This window comes from Physeter macrocephalus, chromosome 21, assembly GCF_002837175.3.
Source record: "Physeter macrocephalus isolate SW-GA chromosome 21, ASM283717v5, whole genome shotgun sequence".
NCBI classification, from domain to species: Eukaryota; Metazoa; Chordata; class Mammalia; order Artiodactyla; family Physeteridae; genus Physeter; species Physeter macrocephalus.
This window is the reverse complement of record NC_041234.1, coordinates 5,961,495-5,983,707: the sequence shown is the minus strand read 5'-3', so window position 1 is coordinate 5,983,707 and position 22,213 is coordinate 5,961,495. Positions and strand designations below refer to the sequence as shown.

General features: G+C 42.2%; 1 protein-coding gene across 1 annotated transcript in view; it reads right to left on the bottom strand.

Moving 5' to 3' along the window:
- Positions 1-2,981: 2,981 nt before the first annotated feature.
- The window catches only part of SMS (spermine synthase), a 51,656-nt gene continuing 32,424 nt past the window's right edge, over positions 2,982-22,213 (bottom strand). The window contains exons 8-11 of the mRNA XM_024115272.2: positions 12,700-12,814; positions 11,751-11,830; positions 4,576-4,691; positions 2,982-3,144 (exon numbers count right to left, since the gene is read on the bottom strand). Coding sequence (XP_023971040.2) covers positions 3,105-3,144; positions 4,576-4,691; positions 11,751-11,830; positions 12,700-12,814 — 351 coding nt within the window. The 3' untranslated portion in view covers positions 2,982-3,104. The remainder of the gene's footprint in view (positions 3,145-4,575; positions 4,692-11,750; positions 11,831-12,699; positions 12,815-22,213) is intronic.

Below are 22,213 nucleotides of genomic sequence, written 5' to 3'. Positions count from 1 at the left end.
GGTGGATCACCATTAATCAAATTTTTTCAATATCCAATCACGTTTTCAGGAGAGGGCAGCATTACTTTTTTTAATAAACGAGTTCTTGACATCTGCTGATGTGCTGACTAGAATTTAAACTACAGCCACATTTGTCTTGTCTTTAATTAAAAAGCAGCTATATATTACAGTATATTCTATTTTAGAATATAAAGGAGACTACAACAGTAAATAACACTACACCCATTAAAGTAACGTAACAGTGCTTGGATCTTATAACATTTCCTTAAAATGCAGCAAAAGTAGAGGTTGTCTTTAGTTATCGAGTTCGGTTTGCATGCTTCCCTTTTAACAGTTACACAGATGTTCAAAGAAACCAGGCATCCTTTCTCTACTAGAAAGTAATAATTGTGCTCAGAATTCACCATTATCACACAGAATAAAAAAATTCCTTTCCATTCCCTTCTTCCTCCCATACCACATCCCTTAGTCTCTCCTGAATGTGTCTTCCATGGCCCGGCCCAACCTGATCCATCTCATTCCTAACTCTCAGCTCTTGGCAGGACCTACCTGTGTGTCATGAAATTCATCAGCAGATTTAGCCTCAGCCTCAAGCTAGTCTTCAAGTATAAAGTTATGCCACATATTAACAATACCATAGCTAGAGGGCAGATACACTTGCTTTCTTTTCTAAAATGGAATAAAAAAGAAAACCCTGGGACTTCCCTGGTGGCGCAGTGGTAAAGAATCCGCCTGCCAATGCAGGCGACACGGGTTCGATCCCTGGTCCGGGAAGATCCCACATGCCTCGGAGCAACTAAGCCCGTGTGCTATAACTAAGCCTGTGCTCTAGAGACCGCGAGCCACAACTACTGAAGCCTATGTGCCTAGAGCCCGTGCTCTACAACAAGAGAAGCCACCGCAATAAGAAGCCCGCGCACCGCGACCAAGAGTAGCCCCTGCTCGCCGCAACTTGAGAAAGCCCATGCGCAGCAACAAAGACCCAACGCAGCCATAAATAAAAATTAATTTAAAAAAAAGAAAACCCTCTAATTCTACTTACCCCAAACTGTGTTCTAACAGTAGTAGTAGTATCGTCATTTTTAATCTTACACAGTACACAGACTTTGAAAGCATAGAGTCGGAGGGCGGGGGTTGAGTAGGATTTCTTAGTGTCTATCTACCGATGCTGTTTTTTAACCTCTATCACAAGAAAAATATTTGCTGAAAGCCAATCTAGTTCCCACGTGAGTCTAACTCCTTTATTATTTTTCCCCCATGCCAATCCAACAAAAAAGAAAAAGTGGACATATATTCATTTTTAAAGAATATCTGTTTCATACCATGAACCTATCTCAGGAGGAAGAATGTTCTCGGTTGACACTTATTCTGTCTCAAAACAGACACTGGACATTTCATTTTTAATGCTTTGCCTACTGCAAATTCATTGTAAATGAACTCCCTGCATTGATAAAGCATAAAACCTTTTAAAAAAAACAACAGGGGGACTTCCCTGGTGGTGCAGTGGTTAAGAATGTGCCTGCCAATGCAGGGGACACGGGTTCAATCCCTGGTCCGGGAAGATCCCACATGCCGCGGAGCAACTAAGCCCGTGTGCCGCAACTAGTGAGCCTGTGCTCTAGAGACCGCAAGCCACAACTACTGAAGCCCACGTGCCCCAGAGCCCACGCACCGCAACTACTGAGCCCACATGCCGCACTACTGAAGCCCGCGCGCTCTAGGGCCCGCGTGCCACAACTACTGAGCCCGTGTGCCACAACTACCGAAGCCCGCACGCCTAGAGCCCGTGCTCCGCAACGAGAAGCCACTGCAATGAGAAGCCCGCGTGCCACAACGAAGAGTAGCCCACGCTCGCCACAACTAGAGAAAGCCCGCAGGCAGCAACAGAGAGCCAACACAGCCAAAAATAAATTTTAAAACTAAAAAAAATTTAAAAATTAAAGTTTGAAAAAAAAAGCAAAACAGGATAACCCAGTGACGTCCAACAATCCAGGTCAATACAACCTCACCTTTGATGTGGACTGTGACCCACAAGTACACTACCAAGCTGTTACACGTACTTCCTTAGGTGAGTTTAAGCTGCTCTTGCGGCTGTGGGCCTCTCCACAAGTATCATCTATCTATGCATCAAAAAACTCAGAAAACTTCACAGCAGCGTTCCCAAGTGGTCTTTATTTTCACATCTAATACACCAATAAGAGTTGGAATAGAAAGAAGCTTCTGACTTTCAACTTTACAGTAAGGCCAAATCTTTTCCTATCCTTAGGTCAATTTTATAACGAAGAACTGGTGAATGTAATAGGTTGTGTGTCATTTACCACGGTGGTAAATGAAGTCATTACTGCTGTTCAAAAAAGGCCCTAAGGCCATCCTATTAGAAAGAGATAAATGGCACCGAGTGATATAACAGAACTAAAAAAAGACCAAGGAGACATCTTTGTTCCGTGAGATCAGAAGTGAGAAAGAGAAGACCTCGCTGAAATAAAACAACAGACACATGAAATTTCTCATTTGTAATTTTAATCGAAGCATTGCTATTCATTTTTTAAAGTCTTTCCTTATAAGCACCAAATTTTAATACCTAGGTCAATTTGGGGGGAAAAGAAACTCCCATCAAGAGCTTCCCTCCAGAAGAAAACAATGATGTTCATTCCTCCAAACAACCAAATTCGAAGTCTACCAAAACAGAAACAAAAAAAGCCCACACAGAAAAACAAAAACAAAAACAAAAATCACATTCTATTCCCTCCAGAAGAAAACAATGATGTTCATTCCTCCAAACAACCGAATTCAAAGTCTACAGAAACAAACAAAAAGCCCACACAGAAAAACAAAAACAAAAACAAAAATCACATTCTAGGGGTTCAGTGCATTTAGCAGCCTTCACTGTGCTGTCTAATCATCCTTCAGCTGACTTTCAAAAAAATAACACCCTAGCTCATCAAAATATACATTTTCCATTTGATTTTTAAATTAAAAAATAATTAAAAAAAGGAAACTTGAAGGAATTCACAATCAATTGCCTGACTCCTTTCGATGTCATGTACAGCATACGAAGGTCAGGAAGGCTATTTGCAGCACACATGATTAGGGGAAATTGATTTTCAAGGTTTAGCTTTCTTCCAAACAGTGTAAAATACCCACCTGGACAAGGAGTCAAGGAATAACAACAGGTAATTCAAGGAAGAACAGGCATCACTTAAAATTTGTTTACTGGCCTACAAATTGGAAGATGGATGAAAGCTTCAGAGCTTACAGCACTGTGGTAATGAGAATGAAGGCCTCTTAAACAAGGGCACTTTGCAGCCAGGATGCCCACCACCTGTGACGTAGTGGGGTGGGGAGGGAGGGCGGCCGAGGCAGCGGCAGGTGAGCAAAGAAAAGATTAAAGGGACACAAATATTCTCTCAGGTAACACTTCTGCTTCCAAGGACTCTAAAATGTTTTGGGGAATTAACATGAGAATGAGGAGGAGAGGAGAGACAAAGACAAGAGGGAGATGAGAAGTGGGGTGGCAGGACGGAGGAAGAGAGAAAGCGGGGAGGTGGGGGAAGGACAGGGAGCTAGGAAGAGAAGGGGAAAAGGTGGAAGGATGGGGAGGAAGAGGAACCAGAGGGGAGCCAGAGGGCGAAAGCGCTTTCTCCAGGTGTCATCAACTGCTTTCTAAAGTCTTTCGACGTATAACGAAGAGCTGGCTATAACAAATGCTCTGGAGAGGAACCCTGATGAACATGCTCGACTGTTCGCCAGGGAGAGGTGTCAAAGCTCTCCACAGGCCAGGAGGAACCTGGCGGCCCCTCCTCCCTGGGGGGCTGTCATGGTCACAGAGCTCAGGCTAGCAGGCAGCCATGAAACCTGCTCTCACAGGAAGCTAGACCCTGCCACCTCCGGTAAGGTAGCTTTGGTCTACAGACCGCACTCCGGTTTTTAGGAGGAAGAAATGCACTATAAATTTCCAATGACACTGCTCTCATTTGGCTTTTCTCTGGGTTCTTTTCGTATTTCCCTGGACTACCTTTACTAAGTGGAACTAATGGAGAACATCAACATTAACTTTGTGATGCCCACCATTATTTTTAGCTCTATCTCTACTGCAAATCAGAATCAAGTGAAGTGTAGAAACTAATATTAAAGTAGGGTAATTTTAACATAAAAGGACAATGAGCTGCTTCAGTCAGCCTGCTCCAGCTGGGACAGTGTCTAGACTGGGGCTTCTGAAGCTTTAAAGTGCACATCAATCTCCTGGCAGGCTGGTCAAGACAGGTCACCGGGACCCACCCTCCAATGTTTCTGATTGGGCAGCAGGCTGGGGCAGGGCTTGAGAAACTAGTTCCCAGGGGATGCCACAGATCTGGGGACTGCCTGTGAGAACCAGTGGTGCCAGACCATTAAAACCACCTGAGAAGCTGTGTCAGGCCACACCCCAGCATCTGAGGGGCGGGGGGAGGGCGACGACGATGACCAGGGCCTTACATGTACTATACAACTAATTCTGTTTCTTTAAAATGTTAAACGGGCATGGTATTTACATGGAGTGTTCTGATTTGGCAACACAATGATGTGGTCAAAGGATACAATTCCAAGTATGAAGGGACACAGACGATCTCCTTCGAGAATTCCACAGGACAATACAGGCGCCCCAGCTGTTCTTCATAGAGTGACAGGGCTTCCGTCAAATTGACACAGTTCCCCTAAATCAAAGAGAGAAAAGCAAACAATAGGAGTCTTAAGTCCTACTGAGCGCCCCACTCATTTGAAGGTCTCTAATAAATGGGCAATTCTAGCTTTAGATAAAAGTTCATCTCTGAAAATGAGATAAGGTTTCTGTACTTTCACAAATTGCGCTGAGTTCTATTTATAGATCCATTAGCTCATTATCCTTCTACCTCACTTACCAAACCATTTCAAATTCTTCCAGTATGAAGCAACAGAAAGCAGTGAGACCAATTTCTCATTAGTGACACAGTCACTGTATCAACACCATGCAATTAGCAAAGATTCATACACATAGCCCATTCAAAATACATTTTCCCAATAGTCACCACTGTGTTGAGAATGAAGTATCAAAGAGATAATGTTCTTCATTTCCAGAACGGCTTAAACTACAACGCTCTTAAGAGCCTAAGATGTTGACACAGAACTATATTCACACCTCTGTGCTTTCCCCCAAAATCTGTGATTTATTTTAAGGCATAAGAGGACAAAAGTCTATTCAGGATGTATACACTAAGGATATTCCCCAGTTCTACTCTTTATCAAACATTTTCTCTTGACTTCATTGTTCTAATTTTTCTCCCTTTTTTGCCACCCCTTTTCTGTCTCCCTAGCAGGTACGAGTGCTCAATGAAATATAGTGGAAGTCTGCTGGGAAAGATTTATTTTTTGAAATGTGTTCTTTTTTCAAATTGTTGAAGTATAGTTGATTTACAATATTGTGTTAGTTTCAGCTGTACAGCAAAGTGATTCAGTTATATACACTATATATTATATATACATATATATATACTTTCAGCTTATTTTCCATTATAGGTTATTATAAGATATTAAGTATAGTTCTCTCTGCTATACAGTAGGTCCTTGTTGTTTATCTATTTTATATATAGTAGTCTGTATCTATTAATCCCAAACTCCTAATTTATCCCTCCTCCTCCCCCTTCCCCTTTGGTAACTATAAGTTTGTTTTCTATGTCTGTGAGTCTGTTTCTGTTTTGTATATAGATTCATTTGTATTATTTTTAGATTCCACATATAAGTGATATTTGATTCTGGACAATCAAGGATAAATACAGTGACCCGGCTCCTTCAACTTTCTACCAGCCTCCAACTTAGATGGGATATGTGGAGCCGCAGCAGCCACTCTATGACCATTAAAAAAAAAAAAAAGGTGAAGAGAATCAGAGATGCTGGCCAAGACACAGGAGAGCTGCTGAATGGATACAGTACCTGCGTAATTCTAGAGCAGTGATTCTCAATTTTTTTTTTTTTAAATTTTAACTTATTTATTTATTTTTGGCCACATTGGGTCTTCATTGCTGCGCACGGGCCTTCTCTAGCTGCGGCGAGCGGGGGCCACTCATTGCGCTGGCCTCACCTATTGCCGAGCACGGGCTCCAGGAGCGCAGGCCTCAGTAGTTGTGGCACGCGGGCTCATCAAATGCGGCTCGTGGGCTCCAGAGCGCAGGCTGAGTAGTTGTGGCACACGGGCTTAGCTGCTCCGTGGCATGTGAGATCCTCCCAGACCAGGGCTCGAACCCGTGTGCATTGCACTGGCAGGCGGATTCCCAACCACTGCGCCACCAGGGAAGCCCGATTCTCAATCTTTAATGTATGTATGAATCATAGGGAGCCTTATTAAAATGCTGATTTTCATTCAGTAGATCTGGGGTAGGGTTTATCATTTGAGCACAATTTTCCCCCAAGGGCTTTTCATAATGGATTTAGAAAACAAGATGGGCATTTAATACCAACTATTTCCTCTTAACCTCTAAAATTCTTTTATATATATATATATATATATATATATATATTTATTTATTTATTTATTTATTAAATTTGGTTGTACAGGTCTTGGTTGCAGCAGGCGTGCTCCTTAGTTGCGGCACATGTACTCCTTAGTTGTGGCCAGCAGGCTCCTTAGTTGCAGCTCACCAGCACCTTAGTTGCAGCACATGTACTCCTTAGTTCTGGCTGGTGGGCTCCTTAGTTGCGGCTCGAGGGCTCCTTAGTTGCGGTTTGCTGGCTCCTTAGTTGCAGCTCACAGGCTCCTTAGTTGCGGCATGCAAACTCTTAGTTGCGGCATGCATGTGGGATCTAGTTCCCTGACCAAGGATCAAACCCGGGCCCCCTGCATTGGGAGCGTGGAGTTTTAACCACTGTGCCGCCAGGGAAGTCCCAACCTCTGAAGTTCTTAACATTTGGAAGACAACTGAATATATGTGCTGATCACATTCCTTCATAAGAACTTTGCTATCAATTTGCCTCAAAATAGCCAAGTATAATGTAAGATGAAAATTATTCACAAATAAAGCAGCCTGTGAGCAGCCTGTGATATAAGCGTTCCTGAGGATGGCTTTCAAAACCAAAGAACCAGTCAGTCACGGGCAAGTGGGTAGACAGAACTATTCCAAGGGCTGGCCTGGGCGGTTTTAACATAGCACATTCGCTCAGCACATCGTCATCCTTCAGTGCCAGCCTGTTTAGTAACCCATCATCTAGGGTCCTGCAGTGGGAACTGGCCAAAGTGCCCTTGGCCAGCATATAATTTGGTTTCAACATCAAGTTCACCATGAGAGTACATAAACACCACATGTGTAATTTAAGATTCACAAATAGAAAACACTGCCCGGTTGTTTTCAGAACACCTCACTACTGGGGAAGCTATAGAATGGAAATGCCACCAAGGTTCACAGTTCAAGGTTTTCCTTGCCATCTTAAAAATGACACCACGCTCTCTCTTTATAGAGGATATATGGGAAGTCCTCCTTACAAAGAATGTGGTAAAGAAATAGGATAGTTTCAATTTATGCTTCCCCAAAATTGTCAAAAGCAGTTTAAAAAAGAAAAAAAAAACCCACAGATACCTACCCCAAAAAAGTAATGGGATACATTTCACTTTTCTATATATTTAAATGGAACTACACTGTTCTTTTCTTAAGACACATGGAGGATGCATAATAACAACCTAATAGCAAAGAATTAAGAAGTTTCTCCTTGCCTCATGTTAGCTGTGGGTGACACTTGCTTTATTACTTTATAGATTTTAGTTCTGTTTGTATCTTTTAAACAGCTTGTGTGATTTCTGTAATATAAAAAGGTCTGGACTTCCCTGGTGGTCCAGTGGCTAAGACTCCGCACTCCCAAAGCAGTGTGCCCGGGGTTCGATCCCCGGTCAGGGAACTTGATCCCACACGCATGCCGCAACTAAGAGTTCGCATGCTGCAACTGAAAAGATCCCACATGCCGCAACTAAAAAAAAAAAAGTCTGGAAGAATACCTCCTTAATGACACCATTTTTATCTAGTTCAAAAGCAAGCAAAAACAATATGATGATTTAGGAGATCACACGTGTGTAAAACATCTATAAAGAAAGCACAAGAGTAACTGAAACAAAAAAATTACACTAAAAATGGGTTACTTCCAGAAGGCAGAAGGGGATTAGGGAGGAATGCAGACGAGTCAAGCGTACTGGTAACATCCACGACTGCGGGGGGGACGGGGGAGTTAATATCTTTGTATCACAACTAATATGAATATCACACACATATTTTTGTACTTTGAAATAACCTAGTTTCTTTTTTAATGGGGGGTGGGGGGAACCTGCCTCCTAGTCCCACAAAAGCAATTCTTCCCTGGATTCAAATTCCCCTGGCCTGCCAGAGGTGGTTCGATGAATCCCCACACATTCCAGGACGCCTTCCCCAGCTTTGTGGCCCACGGACAAGGCTGTCTTCAACCAGCCACAGTGACACTAGTGACATCATGAACTTGCCATTGTGATGCAAACAGTTTTAGGCAGGAACGTTTAGTTTAGCTTTTGTCAGTCACCAAGTTAACAAGCCAAACAACATTTTTGTCCCATCTTTAACCTTACTCTATTTCTAAGCTACAGGCTCAGGGAAGGGGGGTGGGTGTGAATTAAAGGTATCTCCTGAGCATACCACGTGGTAGTTGAAGAAAGTATTACACTGTGGGAATGACATCAGTACATACTGAGTCAAACCACACTGCAGCTCTTGACTACTGCTTCTTCAAAGGCCTACGCCCCCTTGGTCCATATGACACATTCAACCACCCAACATACTGTGGGATTCCCGCCTTGAGTTTCCAACTATAATGAATGCGGGCGTGGGAAGCATGTCCTAATACATCTTTTGGACAATTCTTAGAAACCAGCACAGCCTTGAGTATTTAAGGTGATTTTTAGTAAAAGTTGGTTGGCAAAGGCCAGGTTATCAAAGCCTGAATCATTAGTATTTAGGAATGGGCGGGGATGATCTGTCAAGTAAGCCTTTCTATTAGTTGTCCATACTGAGAAAGCAGTTCCCCGAGAAAGCAGTCTACCAGGTAAATACAACAAAAGAAAACAGTCAGGCTTTCTTCCTAACTGTACCTATTCTCTACTACAAACTGACTGGTTTGCAGTAGATCCAAATTGTTTTCAGTCACTTTTGTGTGTGTGTGTGTGTTACACAGGCCTCTCACTGTTGTGGCCTCTCCCGTTGCGGAGCACAGGCTCCGGACGCGCAGGCTCAGCAGCCATGGCTCACGGGCCCAGCCGCTCCGCGGCACGTGGGATCCTCCCGGACCGGGGCACGAACCCGTGTCCCCTGCATCGGCAGGCGGACTCTCAACCACTGCGCCACCAGGGAAGCCCTCAGTCACTTTTGATTAAAGATGCCAGAGCCTCACATTCTCCCCAACTTAAGCTCCATGAGACTTCTATTTGCAGAAACATAAAAAGAACCAAATTCTATCAATATATGCTCTGCTTGAGAAATATCCACTTATGAAAAACCCAACTCACTGAATTTGGGTTGCTTTTATAAGAATAAGACCACTTGGTTTGAGGAGGTTTCATTGTAGAGTTCCTGTAAAGCAGGGGTCAGAACCCTTTACAGGGTTCCTGTAAAGGGCCAGACAGAAAATATTTTAGGCTTTGCAGATCATATAGTTTTCACCAAAAGTGCTCCAAAGCTGCCGCTGTAGCAAAAGCAGCCATGGACGCTCTGTAATGAACGGGCATGACTGTGTGCCAAGAAAACTGCAAAAACTAGCAGTAGATGAGATCTGGCCCATGGTTTACGGACCCCTGGACCCCTGGCTTTTAAAAAGTCAATTCTAGAATGTGTTTTAAAAATCATTCTTAAGGGGCTTCCCTGTGGCGCAGTGGTTGAGGGTCCGCCTGCCGATGCAGGGGACACGGGTTCGTGCCCCCGTACGGGAAGATCCCACATGCCGCGGAGCGGCTGGGCCCGTGAGCCGTGGCCGCTGAGCCTGCGCGTCCGGAGCCTGTGCTCCGCAACGGGAGAGGCCACAACAGTGAGAGGCCCGCGTACCGCCAAAAAAAAAAAAAAAAAAAATCATTCTTAAGGATCAGGGTAAAAAAAAAGTCCATTCGTAGACAGTTGTCTGTTTCCTTGAAGCTTGCCAACACTTTCACCAAGTGCAAGGTCCAGGATTAATTGCCCGTGCAGGGGGAGGAGGAAGAAAACAGGATGGGACGGAAACTAATTCAAGGCGTCTCTTAAGTTGCCAAGCTGTTTTCGGCACTATGAATCTCAGATCCCGTAAACTGGCTGGGGTCTGCTTAAAAATGCCTCCTCGGGAGAATAAAGTTAGGACCTTTCTAGTAGTTCTTGACATTTAACTATAAAATAATGCTTTAAAAAAGTTGGGAGGGGAGGTGGAATTCTCCTGAAAATGCTGAAGAATTAATTATAGGGACCAGAGTACAATGCTGTTTATCTTCTGCTTACAAATCAAGGGATTTTTGTACCAAGTAAAAAGACGGATCATCAATTAGCTGCTTTTGCTGTCATTTTCGAAATGTTAAGGACTTTAGTAGGTTATATATATATATGTATTTTTTACATATCAAGAGATACTAACTTCAAACCTTTTAAAATTAAGAATCCTCTAGAAAATGAGGAAAATACAATTTGCTTCCACCTGGTGGCAGCAGCTCATACTACAGCCAGAGCAGTTTATGAAATTATGTAGATGACTTTTCCACTAAGAATCTCTTAGAGGATGAGGGGAAAAACCACGGTCTGTGTCTCCATCTAGTGGCAGCAACTCATACTACAGCCAAAGCAGTTTATAAAATTATGCTGATGACTTTTCCACTAAGAATTTCCTAGAGCAGCGGTCCCCAACCTTTTTGGCACCAGGGACTGGTTTTGTGGAAGACAGTTTTTCCACGGAAGGTGGGGGGATGGTTCAGGCGGTAATGCGAGCGATGGGGAGCGGCAGACGAAGCTTCACTGGCTCACTAGCCGCTCCCCTCCTGAATTGCGGCCCGGTTCCTAACAGGCCACAGGCCGGTACCGGCCCGTGGCCCGGGAGTTGGGGACCCCTGCCCTAGAGTTTGGTGGAGGGGGAGGGAATCACAGTCTGTGTCTCCGTCTGGTGACAACGGCTTATACTACAGCCAAAGCCCAAGTTTAATAAATCGGAAGGTTGTGGTAACAGGACACAACAGAACTCATTAATTCCCTAAAAGTGACAGGCCAGCTACTTACAAACTTACTGCTTGAGAACATAATCCAATTATACTGGTCTGTCCTTGAAATTTTTTTCAGTACAATATGGCTTTATCCACTTCTCTATTACATCTTCAACTACTTCCTTCCATATTGACAATGTTGGGGATGACAGAATTAAAATATTGCATAATTGCTCAATTACTTTATGCCACATTACAAATATAACAACCTCAGAATAACAATACTAATACCATCACCACCAACATGATTACTGAAAATACACAAAAGATTTTTGCATATACTTGTCCCAGTCTCCCCCACTCACCACTATTTTTAGTAGGTGTACTATTCCTACACTGTCTGAGCATACAGCCATTACATACTATACGCACTCCCTTTTAACCTTCATTTAGTCTTAATTTTACAAGTAACTAAATAGTGCTGCCATTAGTCTTTATGTTAATGTCTCCTTAAGTATTTTGGCTGTGTGAAGCACAAAACAAAATTTGAGAGTTTTGGGAAAAAAACACTTATGTAAGTCTATACCTGTGTAAAATATTTCCCATCCTGTTTCAATACTTTCATTGAGAGGTCAAGAATCAGTCTGAGAAACTCCCATGTGGAATCTGGATGTAAAAAAAAACAATTAAGTTTTATAAACATGAGTTTACGTGCATCAGAAACAACATCTAAAGTCAAACATTCACATTAATATTCAACAATACAAAAAATAAGAAAAAAAAGAAATAGCCATGAGCTTCTTAAGACCCAATATTCGAGGGCTTATTCGTGAATGACAGCATACTGTCACATATTTTGTGTCTTGGACACATGTGCACATACACGCATACACAAGCAAGATCACAAGCAAATGTGCATGTACGTAGCAGTGTTCTCACCATACCCATAAAGATTTGACACAAAGGCAGTGGATGAAATGTGAAAGACAACAGCTTTAAGTATGGGGGAAAGCAGCAACATCTCAAGAGAGAAACTGCAAGGGTGAGGGTCAGCGAGGGTCATCAGGTGGTGACCCGAGTCTGGAAACACAACAGGAAGACAAGGTAATAGAAAAAACATGAACACTGAAATCCTAAGCTAGCAGTGATTTCGAGTTGTGGTCTGAGAAGGGGAACTGTCTCTGGTGTTACTTAGAAAGGTCACCATATTGTCCCAGTACAGGTTAAAAAAAAATCACAGTATGTAAAAATAAGTTATCCACAAGCTAATGTCTCAATGATATAACTATGAGTCATTTTATTTCATGCTTATTTCAAACAACTGAATTAATTTTTCTCATTTAATGGCAAAACAGGATTTGACCAAAGCCAAATCTAGCCATCTTTCCACCTCTGGCCTCAGTTTAACTACCTTTAATAAATGAAGGAACTTCACTAGACAATCTCTTAAGATCTTTTCACTCTCACATGGTGCCAAGAAAAACGTTTCCATGAACATTACCTTGGTTAAAAAGAAAAAACAGAACATAATCTACCTTCTTCCGGAGATGTGGAGATTGGAACAGCTGTCAAATCATTAATCACATAATCAAACTCTCTTCCTTCTTTGGCGTACCTCTTCAGTACTGGAATACAGTCTTCTATTAGAACCTTCCAGAGAGAACAGGAACAGATGCAGGTGAGCCAACACATATGGAAGTAGTTAAACACTCGTAGAAGGAAAGGGGAGACGCATGCGGGGGCTGAGGGCCACAGCACCCTGCTGCACAAGCAAAAATGATTTCCACCCATACCTGCTAAGAGCTAAAATTCAGGACCTATACTGCATGCTTTACAACTCCTCGCAGGTACTATTATCATCCCCATTTTACAAATAGAGACACAAACGAGAGAGGACACAAAGCCTGCTCAAAGGCACCCAATAAGAAACGGAGCCAAGAAGCACACCTAGATCTGAAAAACAAGTTCACACTTTTAACTCTAATCTATACTGCCTCTCCTACTACATGTATTTTCTTCTACTTTTAGTTTTTCTTTTAAACAAAGCACTGAATGACTTTGTTGTCTATTGATTTATTTTTTGCATCTTACCTCTAATACCTCAAGTACTGATGATAATAAAGTCATGTGGTAAATGCCAGCTCTCACAATCACAGAGTTATTAACAAGCAGAGTATAGAAGGTAGGAGCTGGAATTCTCATACAGACTCTTTACAGTAAATACAGGAAATAAGTTTGGGGTTTGCCATATCTTTGGAGTACTGAAGCTATGTGCTAGAGACCCACCTAGCTGTAGGCAAATTCCTGAACAAGAAAGCAGTTATTCTCCTTGTCTTTTCATTTTTCTACTTACAAAAAACATGTTCGTGTAAAAAAAAAAAAAAAATCACATGTAACAAGTCAGAAATTAAGCTTGCCACAATTCCCTAAGATAAAGTGTTCCAGATCTTTTCCTATAAATGTTCTTAACACATATCCTCAAAACCACAATTCTTGAAGAAACTGGATCTTCCTGTCCGGTTGTTAACATAACTCGTTTCATTTAATGCATCAAGTGCAACCATGCAAAGATCTAGAAGGCACTAACACCTCAGCTGCCTCCAACTACATATCAGTCTTGTTTGATATGCTCAGTTTTCCCTTGCGCTCAGATAAAGTCTTGGGCACATTCATCTGCACATAAACACAAATGCTTGTTCTCGTTTATGTAACTTGGATCACACACATCGTTCTGAACTTGGCAACTTTCACCTAACACCATTCCAAGTAATGTTTTTTTTAAAAATGTAACATACCACTAAAAATTCTATATATTCTTACCATCTTCAAGTCTTGGTCTCTACAAACACAGCCATAACAAACCTCCTTGTATAGATGACTGCTGCCCAGATGCCCAAACATTGGGTTGCCAGAACAAAAGGCATGTGTACTTCAATTTTTAATTCTGAAGGCAATTCTTGCTCCAAAAAGCACCTGTGTCCTTGCAGCCTTCCCAGTACTGGATGTTGTCCCTGCTGTTTTATTTTGTTGAGTCCCTTGCTAACTTTTCACAAGAACTTCACGCCACCAATAGGGGTAAGCAGCTTGTCATAAGTTTGCAGGCTATTTGACTTTTGTCTTCTGAAAAGTACCAAGGAAAGCGAGTCCCCCTAAAATCGAATTCCTCTGCCAACTTTATGATTAACCTGTCTATCCAAAACTTTATTCCCTTTCTTGTCCCACAACTGTTCCCCTCAAGCCTGAGTATCAAAGAAGGTGGGGGTGGGGGGGTGTTGAAACTGAGCAAGGCCCTGCAGGCCCCTCCCGGGTACAAAACCTTTCTGTAGCCCTACACCTAACAATCTGATACATAACTCTGGGATCTTTGACAGGAACTAAGGCCCCCACCCAAGTGGAGGCTGGTAACTTCAGGCTGAGCACAAGCTCTTACAACCAGAAGACTGATGACTGAGAATACAGTAACACCACCGGGTTACCTCACCACCAACCAATCAGAAGAAAACTACACACCCTGCAGCTCTCCCCTCAAATTTGCCTTAAAAAACTCTTCCCTGAAAACCCATTAGAGCTTGAGCTGCCTGTTCTTGCTTAGCCCTTGCAATAAACCTTTCTTTGCTCCAAACGCTGAAGTTTCAGTTTGTTTGGCCTCACTGTGTATCAAGCACACAAATCTGGTTTCACCAGTTTTGATGAGCCAACCAAGAGCCTGTGCCCGTGACAGGTCGACCCTGGCCGAGGGCAGCCTTCTTCCCTGAGTCCCCAACAGCCGCCAGAGTTCATTTCACTCAGAGCAACTTGGAGGGACTCTCCCTGGCGATGCCGGATACCAGCCCTTTCGGCACAGGACTGTTTAGAACCAAGAAACATTCTGACCTACGGCCCGCCTTAGGTATCGGTTTGGGGTGAGTCTCTCCAGCATGCGTGAGCTAGGAATTCTACCAGCTCCGTCTAAGTTCATTCCCTTTCAGGAAGTGAGCCACTCTGGGCTCATTGTGAGTCAATCTGATTCTCTTTTGGGAGTCAGACGAATTTGTTTGGAGGCCTCCATCTGGGAGTGGGAAAGCAATTTTGAACTACACCTCATTTGATCTGTTGTCTATGCGACCGAATTTGGTTTTTATATCTGTGTATCAGTCAGTACTTGCATTGGCTGGTTGAGATATCTCTGGTAATGGAGCTCACACTGACACCATGGTTATTCTTGCCTATTGCACTGGCTTCGCCTACAGCAAAGAAATCTTCCCTTCTAGTTACAAAAAACATGTTCATGTAAAATAAAAAATAAAAAATAAATCACATGCAACAAGTCAGAAATCGAGCTTGACACAATTCCCTAAAATAAAGGGAATAGGGGACTAGGCTTGGTCATTTGGCTTCACCTCTGATAGGTCATTGGTTGGCTATCTCCCTTCCTGGGGCTAGGGAACTGTGACCCTGAGATTGTTCTGCATTGCATTGATTTGCTCTTTGCTTGGTATTGATGACCACAGCTCTGCTCCATCCTGTAGTCCCCTAGAGCACATTTTTCAGAACCGGGAGATCAGCTTTGCTCCCATGAATGAAAGAAAAAGATATTTCATCCTAACACTGCCTGGCCTCAGTACGCCTTGGGATCTGGACAACAGTGGCCCTCTAAATTATAACAGCATCTTTCAACTAGAACTGTTTTATAAAAGAGAAGTGAAATGGGGTGAAATTCCTTATGTATAGGCTTTTTTTTTTTTTTTGCCGTACGCGGGCCTCTCACCACTGTGGCCTCTCCCGTCGCGGGGCACAGGCTCCGGACGCGCAGTCTCAGCGGCCATGGCTCACGGGCCCAGCCGCTCCGTGTGGGATCCTCCCGGACTGGGGCACGAACCCGTGTCCCCTGCATCGGCAGGCGGACTCTCAACCACTGCGCCACCAGGCAAGCCCTATGTATATATAGGCTTTTATGCTATGTTGTATCTAAGTGAGCCTTCTGGAACTGGTTTGGCTTTTATTTTGGGTGTGGCCATGAGTGTCTCGGTACAGGAGTCCCAATCCTGTTCTCTTCCTGGTTTTAACCCTCATTAAGGGAGTCTTGGTAACCTGAACGCTGATTCAACTTCATCTGGAAGGGAAGCATGTGAATGTGCGTGAGTGATATGTATTACTGTCTATTACTGTTATTGATTTAAACCGAATTGGCTACTTACAAACTGAAGGAAATCTCACCCTGAAAATGGCTAAGATGGGGCTCTTTTAATATTCCAAAACTGGTTTGTGTGTGTGCAATTAATAGAGGTTAGCTACTACCTTCGAGATGAAAATGATCTACCTGGGCTCTCAGAAACTTGAATCGTCTGTGATCCCTGAGACGGGGTGGGGGGTGGGGTGGGGGGGACACAGACAGGGAAGGGGGCTTTTTAAAGGCAAACAGGAAAACTTTTACATCTGTGTCTATATAGACATATGTATGTCTATGTGCACATTATAAATATGTGTCTATCTCCAAATGGCATTGCCAAGATTGGTTTGTGGATGAGTTCCATTTAAGTGACCTAAAAAAAATTATGTGCTTATTTAATAATTCTCAGAAATATAAAAAACTAGGGCTTCCCTGGTGGCGCAGTGGTTGAGAGTCCGCCTGCCGATGCAGGGGACACGGGTTCGTGCCCCGGTCCGGGAAGATCCCACGTGCCGCGGAGCGGCTGGGCCCGTGAGCCATGGCCGCTGAGCCTGCGCGTCCGGAGCCTGTGCTCCGCAACGGGAGAGGCCACAACAGTGAGAGGCCCCCGTACCACAAAAAAAAAAAAAAGGCTGATGACGCATGCGCCCTTTTTGGCCAACTGCATCATTGTCGAAGTTCTGCCGCTTTTCATGTGCTTTGAAGGTGAGTCCAATCTACCTCTAGAAAACTGTTTCCTGCAATTCTGCATTGCTTTCAAATCCTCTTCGTTGCCTTACCTCAATATATTTTTGGATGATAGTTATCATTTATAACCCTGCAGGTTTGTGAATTACAGCGCCCCTGAGCTCCATTTTTCAACTCGCTTATTCGGGAGCTGGCCGCAAAACCGCAGGATTGCTTCAGGCCCTATTCTGGTTCCGGGGGGGGCAGGCTGATCCTTTGGTTAATTCTTCTTCCTGATTGGAAATTAGAATGACATGTGCCTGTCCAAGCACCTAGAGCTAGTCTCTCATTGGTTCCCCCACTTCCCGTTCATCCTCCGGACAAATTGCAAACTGTACGAAACAGGAGGTTAAAGATGCTGATTCTCCAAGTGCGGAGATTGCTATTAAAGCAGCTGAAATGGCCAACCCGAGAACCAGCAGGTGAAAAATGAGGTGCGTTTTAGAAACCTTTCCCGATCACACAGCGTACCATCCTCTGGGTTTCCCATGCATGTGTTATCTGTAGGAAAATTCCCTTGAACCTGGAGAGTTGGTACCCATGGAATGGGTAGCACGCAGTATTACTTTAAGGGGTATGCATTTGCTCACCCAACTTCACCAATCCTCTCAGCCCCAAGATTGTCCAGCCTTATGTCTCATCTAGCTGTGGGTCTAGATGTGGTCAATCCAGGTTGCATCACAGCCTCTGAACGAATTTTGTAAAAATTTCTCTTTCACTGTCTTTGTGTTTTTTTTGTAATTTATTTTTATAATGGGGTATCTGATTTTCACTGCTGTGTTATGCCGCTTTACACCCACTTGATTCACTTACAAAGAGATATCAATAAATACTTTCTTAAGATTTAAAAAAAAAAAAAAGAATAGGCTGACGCAAGACTGGAGTTTGGTTTTTTGGTTTTCTCTCTCTGCTGGCAAAACAAAGTTTTCTTAGAATGCTAAGCTGCTTTCAATAACAGAGTGTGAGTTTTTTTGGCCTTTCTGAGGGATCTGACTGTAACTTTCTATATCTGCCTTTGAGATCTTTTATTGTCACTTTGGTTAGATGAATGGGTATTGTTTCAGAATGACCTATGATCTTATTTGACCAGGTGTTTTAAAACTTTTTAATATTTTTGACAAACGTCCCAAATATCAAATTCTAACTGAAGTTCTTTTGACCTCCAGCTAACTTTAGGATGCTTCAAAAGAACCCTAAGGCATCTCAGAGATTAAATGAACTAGGATACTTCAGGATGTTACATTACATGGGAAGCATTGTCAAATGAATGTTAAGCCTTATCAGGTTATACGGTATGGGCAAATGTTTTTATATTCTTAAAATTATATGAAACACGACATTAAAAATCAACTATACTCCAATAAATTTTTTTAAATTATATGGAATTTCTCAAAGTCTGGTGTGTTCTGATAAAATGTTACTCATAATTCTAGTTATTACAACCAAGTTTTTTGTCAATTACACTGGGATCAGGTGTTTAACTGTACCTTTTAAATCTTGTCACTCAGTTACTGTTTTACTGTTGTTGCAAAAATGCTTATCTTCAAGAAGATTCATAGAAAGGACTTTTTGACATGTCCAAGTCTCATAAATTTCAGATCATATTGATGAACTGGGTAAGCAATTACAGAATCCTAACAGAAAAACCTGGTGGCTTCATAAACACTGTTAACAGAAAAGGATTACTGAGTGAACTGGTGAATATGGTTATAATTTTTGTGGTTTTTGTCTAAAATACTACTGGTTTTGATCTGTGTTTTCCAGATATAAGGAAACACTTCCCCTCAAGCTAATTATGACCTACAGCAATGAAAAAATGATTTTTTTTTCTACCTGAGCTCTCCAAAAATAGGCAACTCAGATTTCCCAGCAACCTTATCAAGGTGAACAAGACAGGTGACTACCTGACAAGCGCAGGAGTCTCAAGATGTTTTGGACACCTCTAGAAGAGAGGAATTCACCCAGATCTACAGACACGGCAGGCAGAATCTGTGGCAAGCCCTTGGCATAGCTTTCCTGGTCCTGAGGGGCCTTTTAAAAATTCAGTCTGGGATTCCTTATGAAAAGTTCCAGCACAGCCAATTTAAAGAATCAATTACACGTATGTAAATAATCAGACCGAGGTTGTGAAAGTCTGATTTTAATAATTTGGCTAAAATATTTGGTAAAAAATTAGGGTAATTTTGGAGAAAGACTTTCAATAGATATTAAATTCTAGTTCTGTTGGGGTCTGTATTTATTACGTAAGACTTACTTCCCAGATAGCTCCTTGTTATACAGTTGTAAAGTTTAATCGAATTATTAAAGACACTGAGTTTGTTTCTGAAGCTTATAACAGCAATCTATCTTGAGATGAAGATCAGATGTCCCATGACCTGTGTGTGACAAGGCCCTATCAAAATTGAAAGCTACTGTGTTAACCACATTGTTGCCCCCAATGTTCAGGAGACAAAATTTTCTAGTGAAGTTGTCAGGGTATAACTACTCATACATGACATATATCATTGCTAGCTTTAAGTCTACTGCTGAAAGCACATACACATTGCTTGTGTTACAATTCGGTATAATTAACTGTGTAGCCTATGAAATGTTTCCCCATTAGCATACCTCTGAGCCTGTTGATGGTATCTGATTAGTTTTCCCCCAAAGTAGATACCTAGGCAAATTTATATAAACAAAAAGGAGGCCTAGCACAGAGGAACATGAGAGACCCAGGGGGAGGCAGCAACCACCCTGATATGGAGGGACAAGTACTTTGGTCTACTGAAAGATTTGCAATCAAAAGGGGAAATGATAGAAAAATCTTCACACATGGAAGCATGGGGGAGTCATTCTGGTTTATACACGGTTTAACTTACACTTTACTGACCAGAGCGGCCTGGTCATATGGTACATATGCTTTGGCCATTGAGGAGGGGAATGAATTTGTCAAGTCAAAATGGAAGAGCTGTGGTTCAGACATCCAAGGTAGAACTAGGTGGCCTTTGAGGACATGATTTTAGACACATATGTCTTGTTGAGAACTTGAATTTTCTGAACTGTTTCAAACTCTGGGATACCACAATCCATTCTCAAAGTAGTGCCCGCTGGCAGCTGCAACCCTCTCTCTCAAGGTCTCCTCTTGTAACTATTAAATTTTTTAGACAACGATATCATTCCCTGAGAAATTCAGGAGAATGAGCCTGAAAACCAATCTGTTTGGGCTGTCACTACTACTCCTAACTAGACCTGGCACACCAACCAAAACAGTGGACTAAAGAACTGAGATCTTTTTTGTAAGATTTTTTTTTGATGTGGACCATTTTTAAACTCTTTAATGAATTTGTTACAATATTGCTTCTGTTTTATGTTTTGGTTTTTTGGCCATGAGGCATGTGGGATCCTAGCTCCCACACCACAGATCGAACCTGTACCCACCCCTGCATTGGAAGGTGAAGTCTTAACCACTGGACCACCAGGTAAGTCCCAGGAACTGAGATCTTAATCATACAAGACTTGGATTCAAGACTTGGAACTTGGGAGTATTGCCAATTCAGTGTCCAATCCCCAAGGTGAGGCAGGACTATGCCCCATTTTAGCAGAAAGTAGCCAGACAGGTCATCACCCCATTCCCTCAAAGATTTGGAGAAGGTTGAAACAGGGGTGGGGGCTTAAAACTGAGTCATCTCCCCAGCCCCCAAAAGTGGACTACCTCAGTGGAGTTTATGATTAACCTCTTTATCCAAAAGTTTATTCCCTTTCTTATCCCACACCTGTTCCCATCAAGACTAAGGAGTATCAAGGAAAAGGGGGAATTTAAAGTAAGTGGGGCACCGCAGGCCCCTCCCAGGTACAAGTCTTTCTGTGTCCCTATAGATAACAATCTGATACATAACTGAGTTCTTAACCAGGAACTAAAGCCCCCACCCAAGCAGAGGACAATAACTTCAGGCTGTGCACAAGCACAAGGACCCAGCCTGGCTGAAACAAGATGGCTGATGATTTGAGATTTCTGGAACACCACCCTGTTACCATCAACCAGAGGAAGGTCACACACCCTGCAGCCCTTCCCCCACATTTTGCCTGTAAAACCACTTCCCTAGATACCACCAGGGAGTTCGGGTCTTTATAACATGAGCTGCCTGTTCTTTGCTTGCCCTTTGCAATAAACTTTGCTCCAAATTCCATTTCAGTTTGTTTGGCCTCAGTGTGCACTGGGCACACGAACTTGGGGTCTACAACACCAGTTCATATCCTTTACACCTTTAGTTAATATTTTAAAATTTTAGTAGGGGCTCTTTGTATTATAAAAGGGATTAACTCCCTATCATGTTTGTTGCCATTATTTTCAGACTTTTGGCTTTGTTTATATAGTATGACGTTATTAGTTATTGGTTTCTTGTCTTTCATTATGAGGTTTCCCAACTCCAAGGTTAGAGGCTCTAAATTTCTCTAAATGTATTAGTTTTAGTATCTAGAGCTTAAGTCATCTGAAATTATTTTTTCTATGGCTTCTAGGGTTAATTTTGTTCTCATGCAGATGGACAGCCCATTATGTTGACATTTACTAAATCAACTAAATCTTTTCCCAAACTGAAAACACCTTAGTCCATATATTAGCTTTGTGTCTACACAAACACCAAGGTGTGGTCAAGTCTCTGTGCCATACTTCTATATATGTCATCATCATACTTTCCTATTTGCTTACTGCACTTCACAGTAAATTAATTAGAGGGCAAATCTCCCTTCACTGTGATCATTTTTAAATCTTTTCTTGGCTAGTCTTAGATAATTATGGTTTCAAGAGAACTTCAAAATCATTTGGTCTAATTCTAAAAACCCCCTTGGGGATTATGGTACTTTTTCATCTAAGAAATAACTTGTCTCTCCACATATTCACACTTCAGTTGCTTGTCTTTCAATAAGATCTTAACATAATTCTATCAGTCTCAAAATCATGCTTTTTAAATTTATTCCTAGCATTAACTGGTCATTATTTTGAAAAGGATTTCTGGCCCACACTCAATTTCCATTCAAACTTTTGCATTTAGAATAAGGAAAAAAGTTTTAGTCTGCCTTTATCCTATCACTACACCAAATTCTCATGAATTCAACTTGTTTTCTAGATGATTTTTTTTTTTTTTTTTTTTTTTTTTTTTTTTTTTGGCGGTACGCAGGCCTCTCCCTGTTGTGGC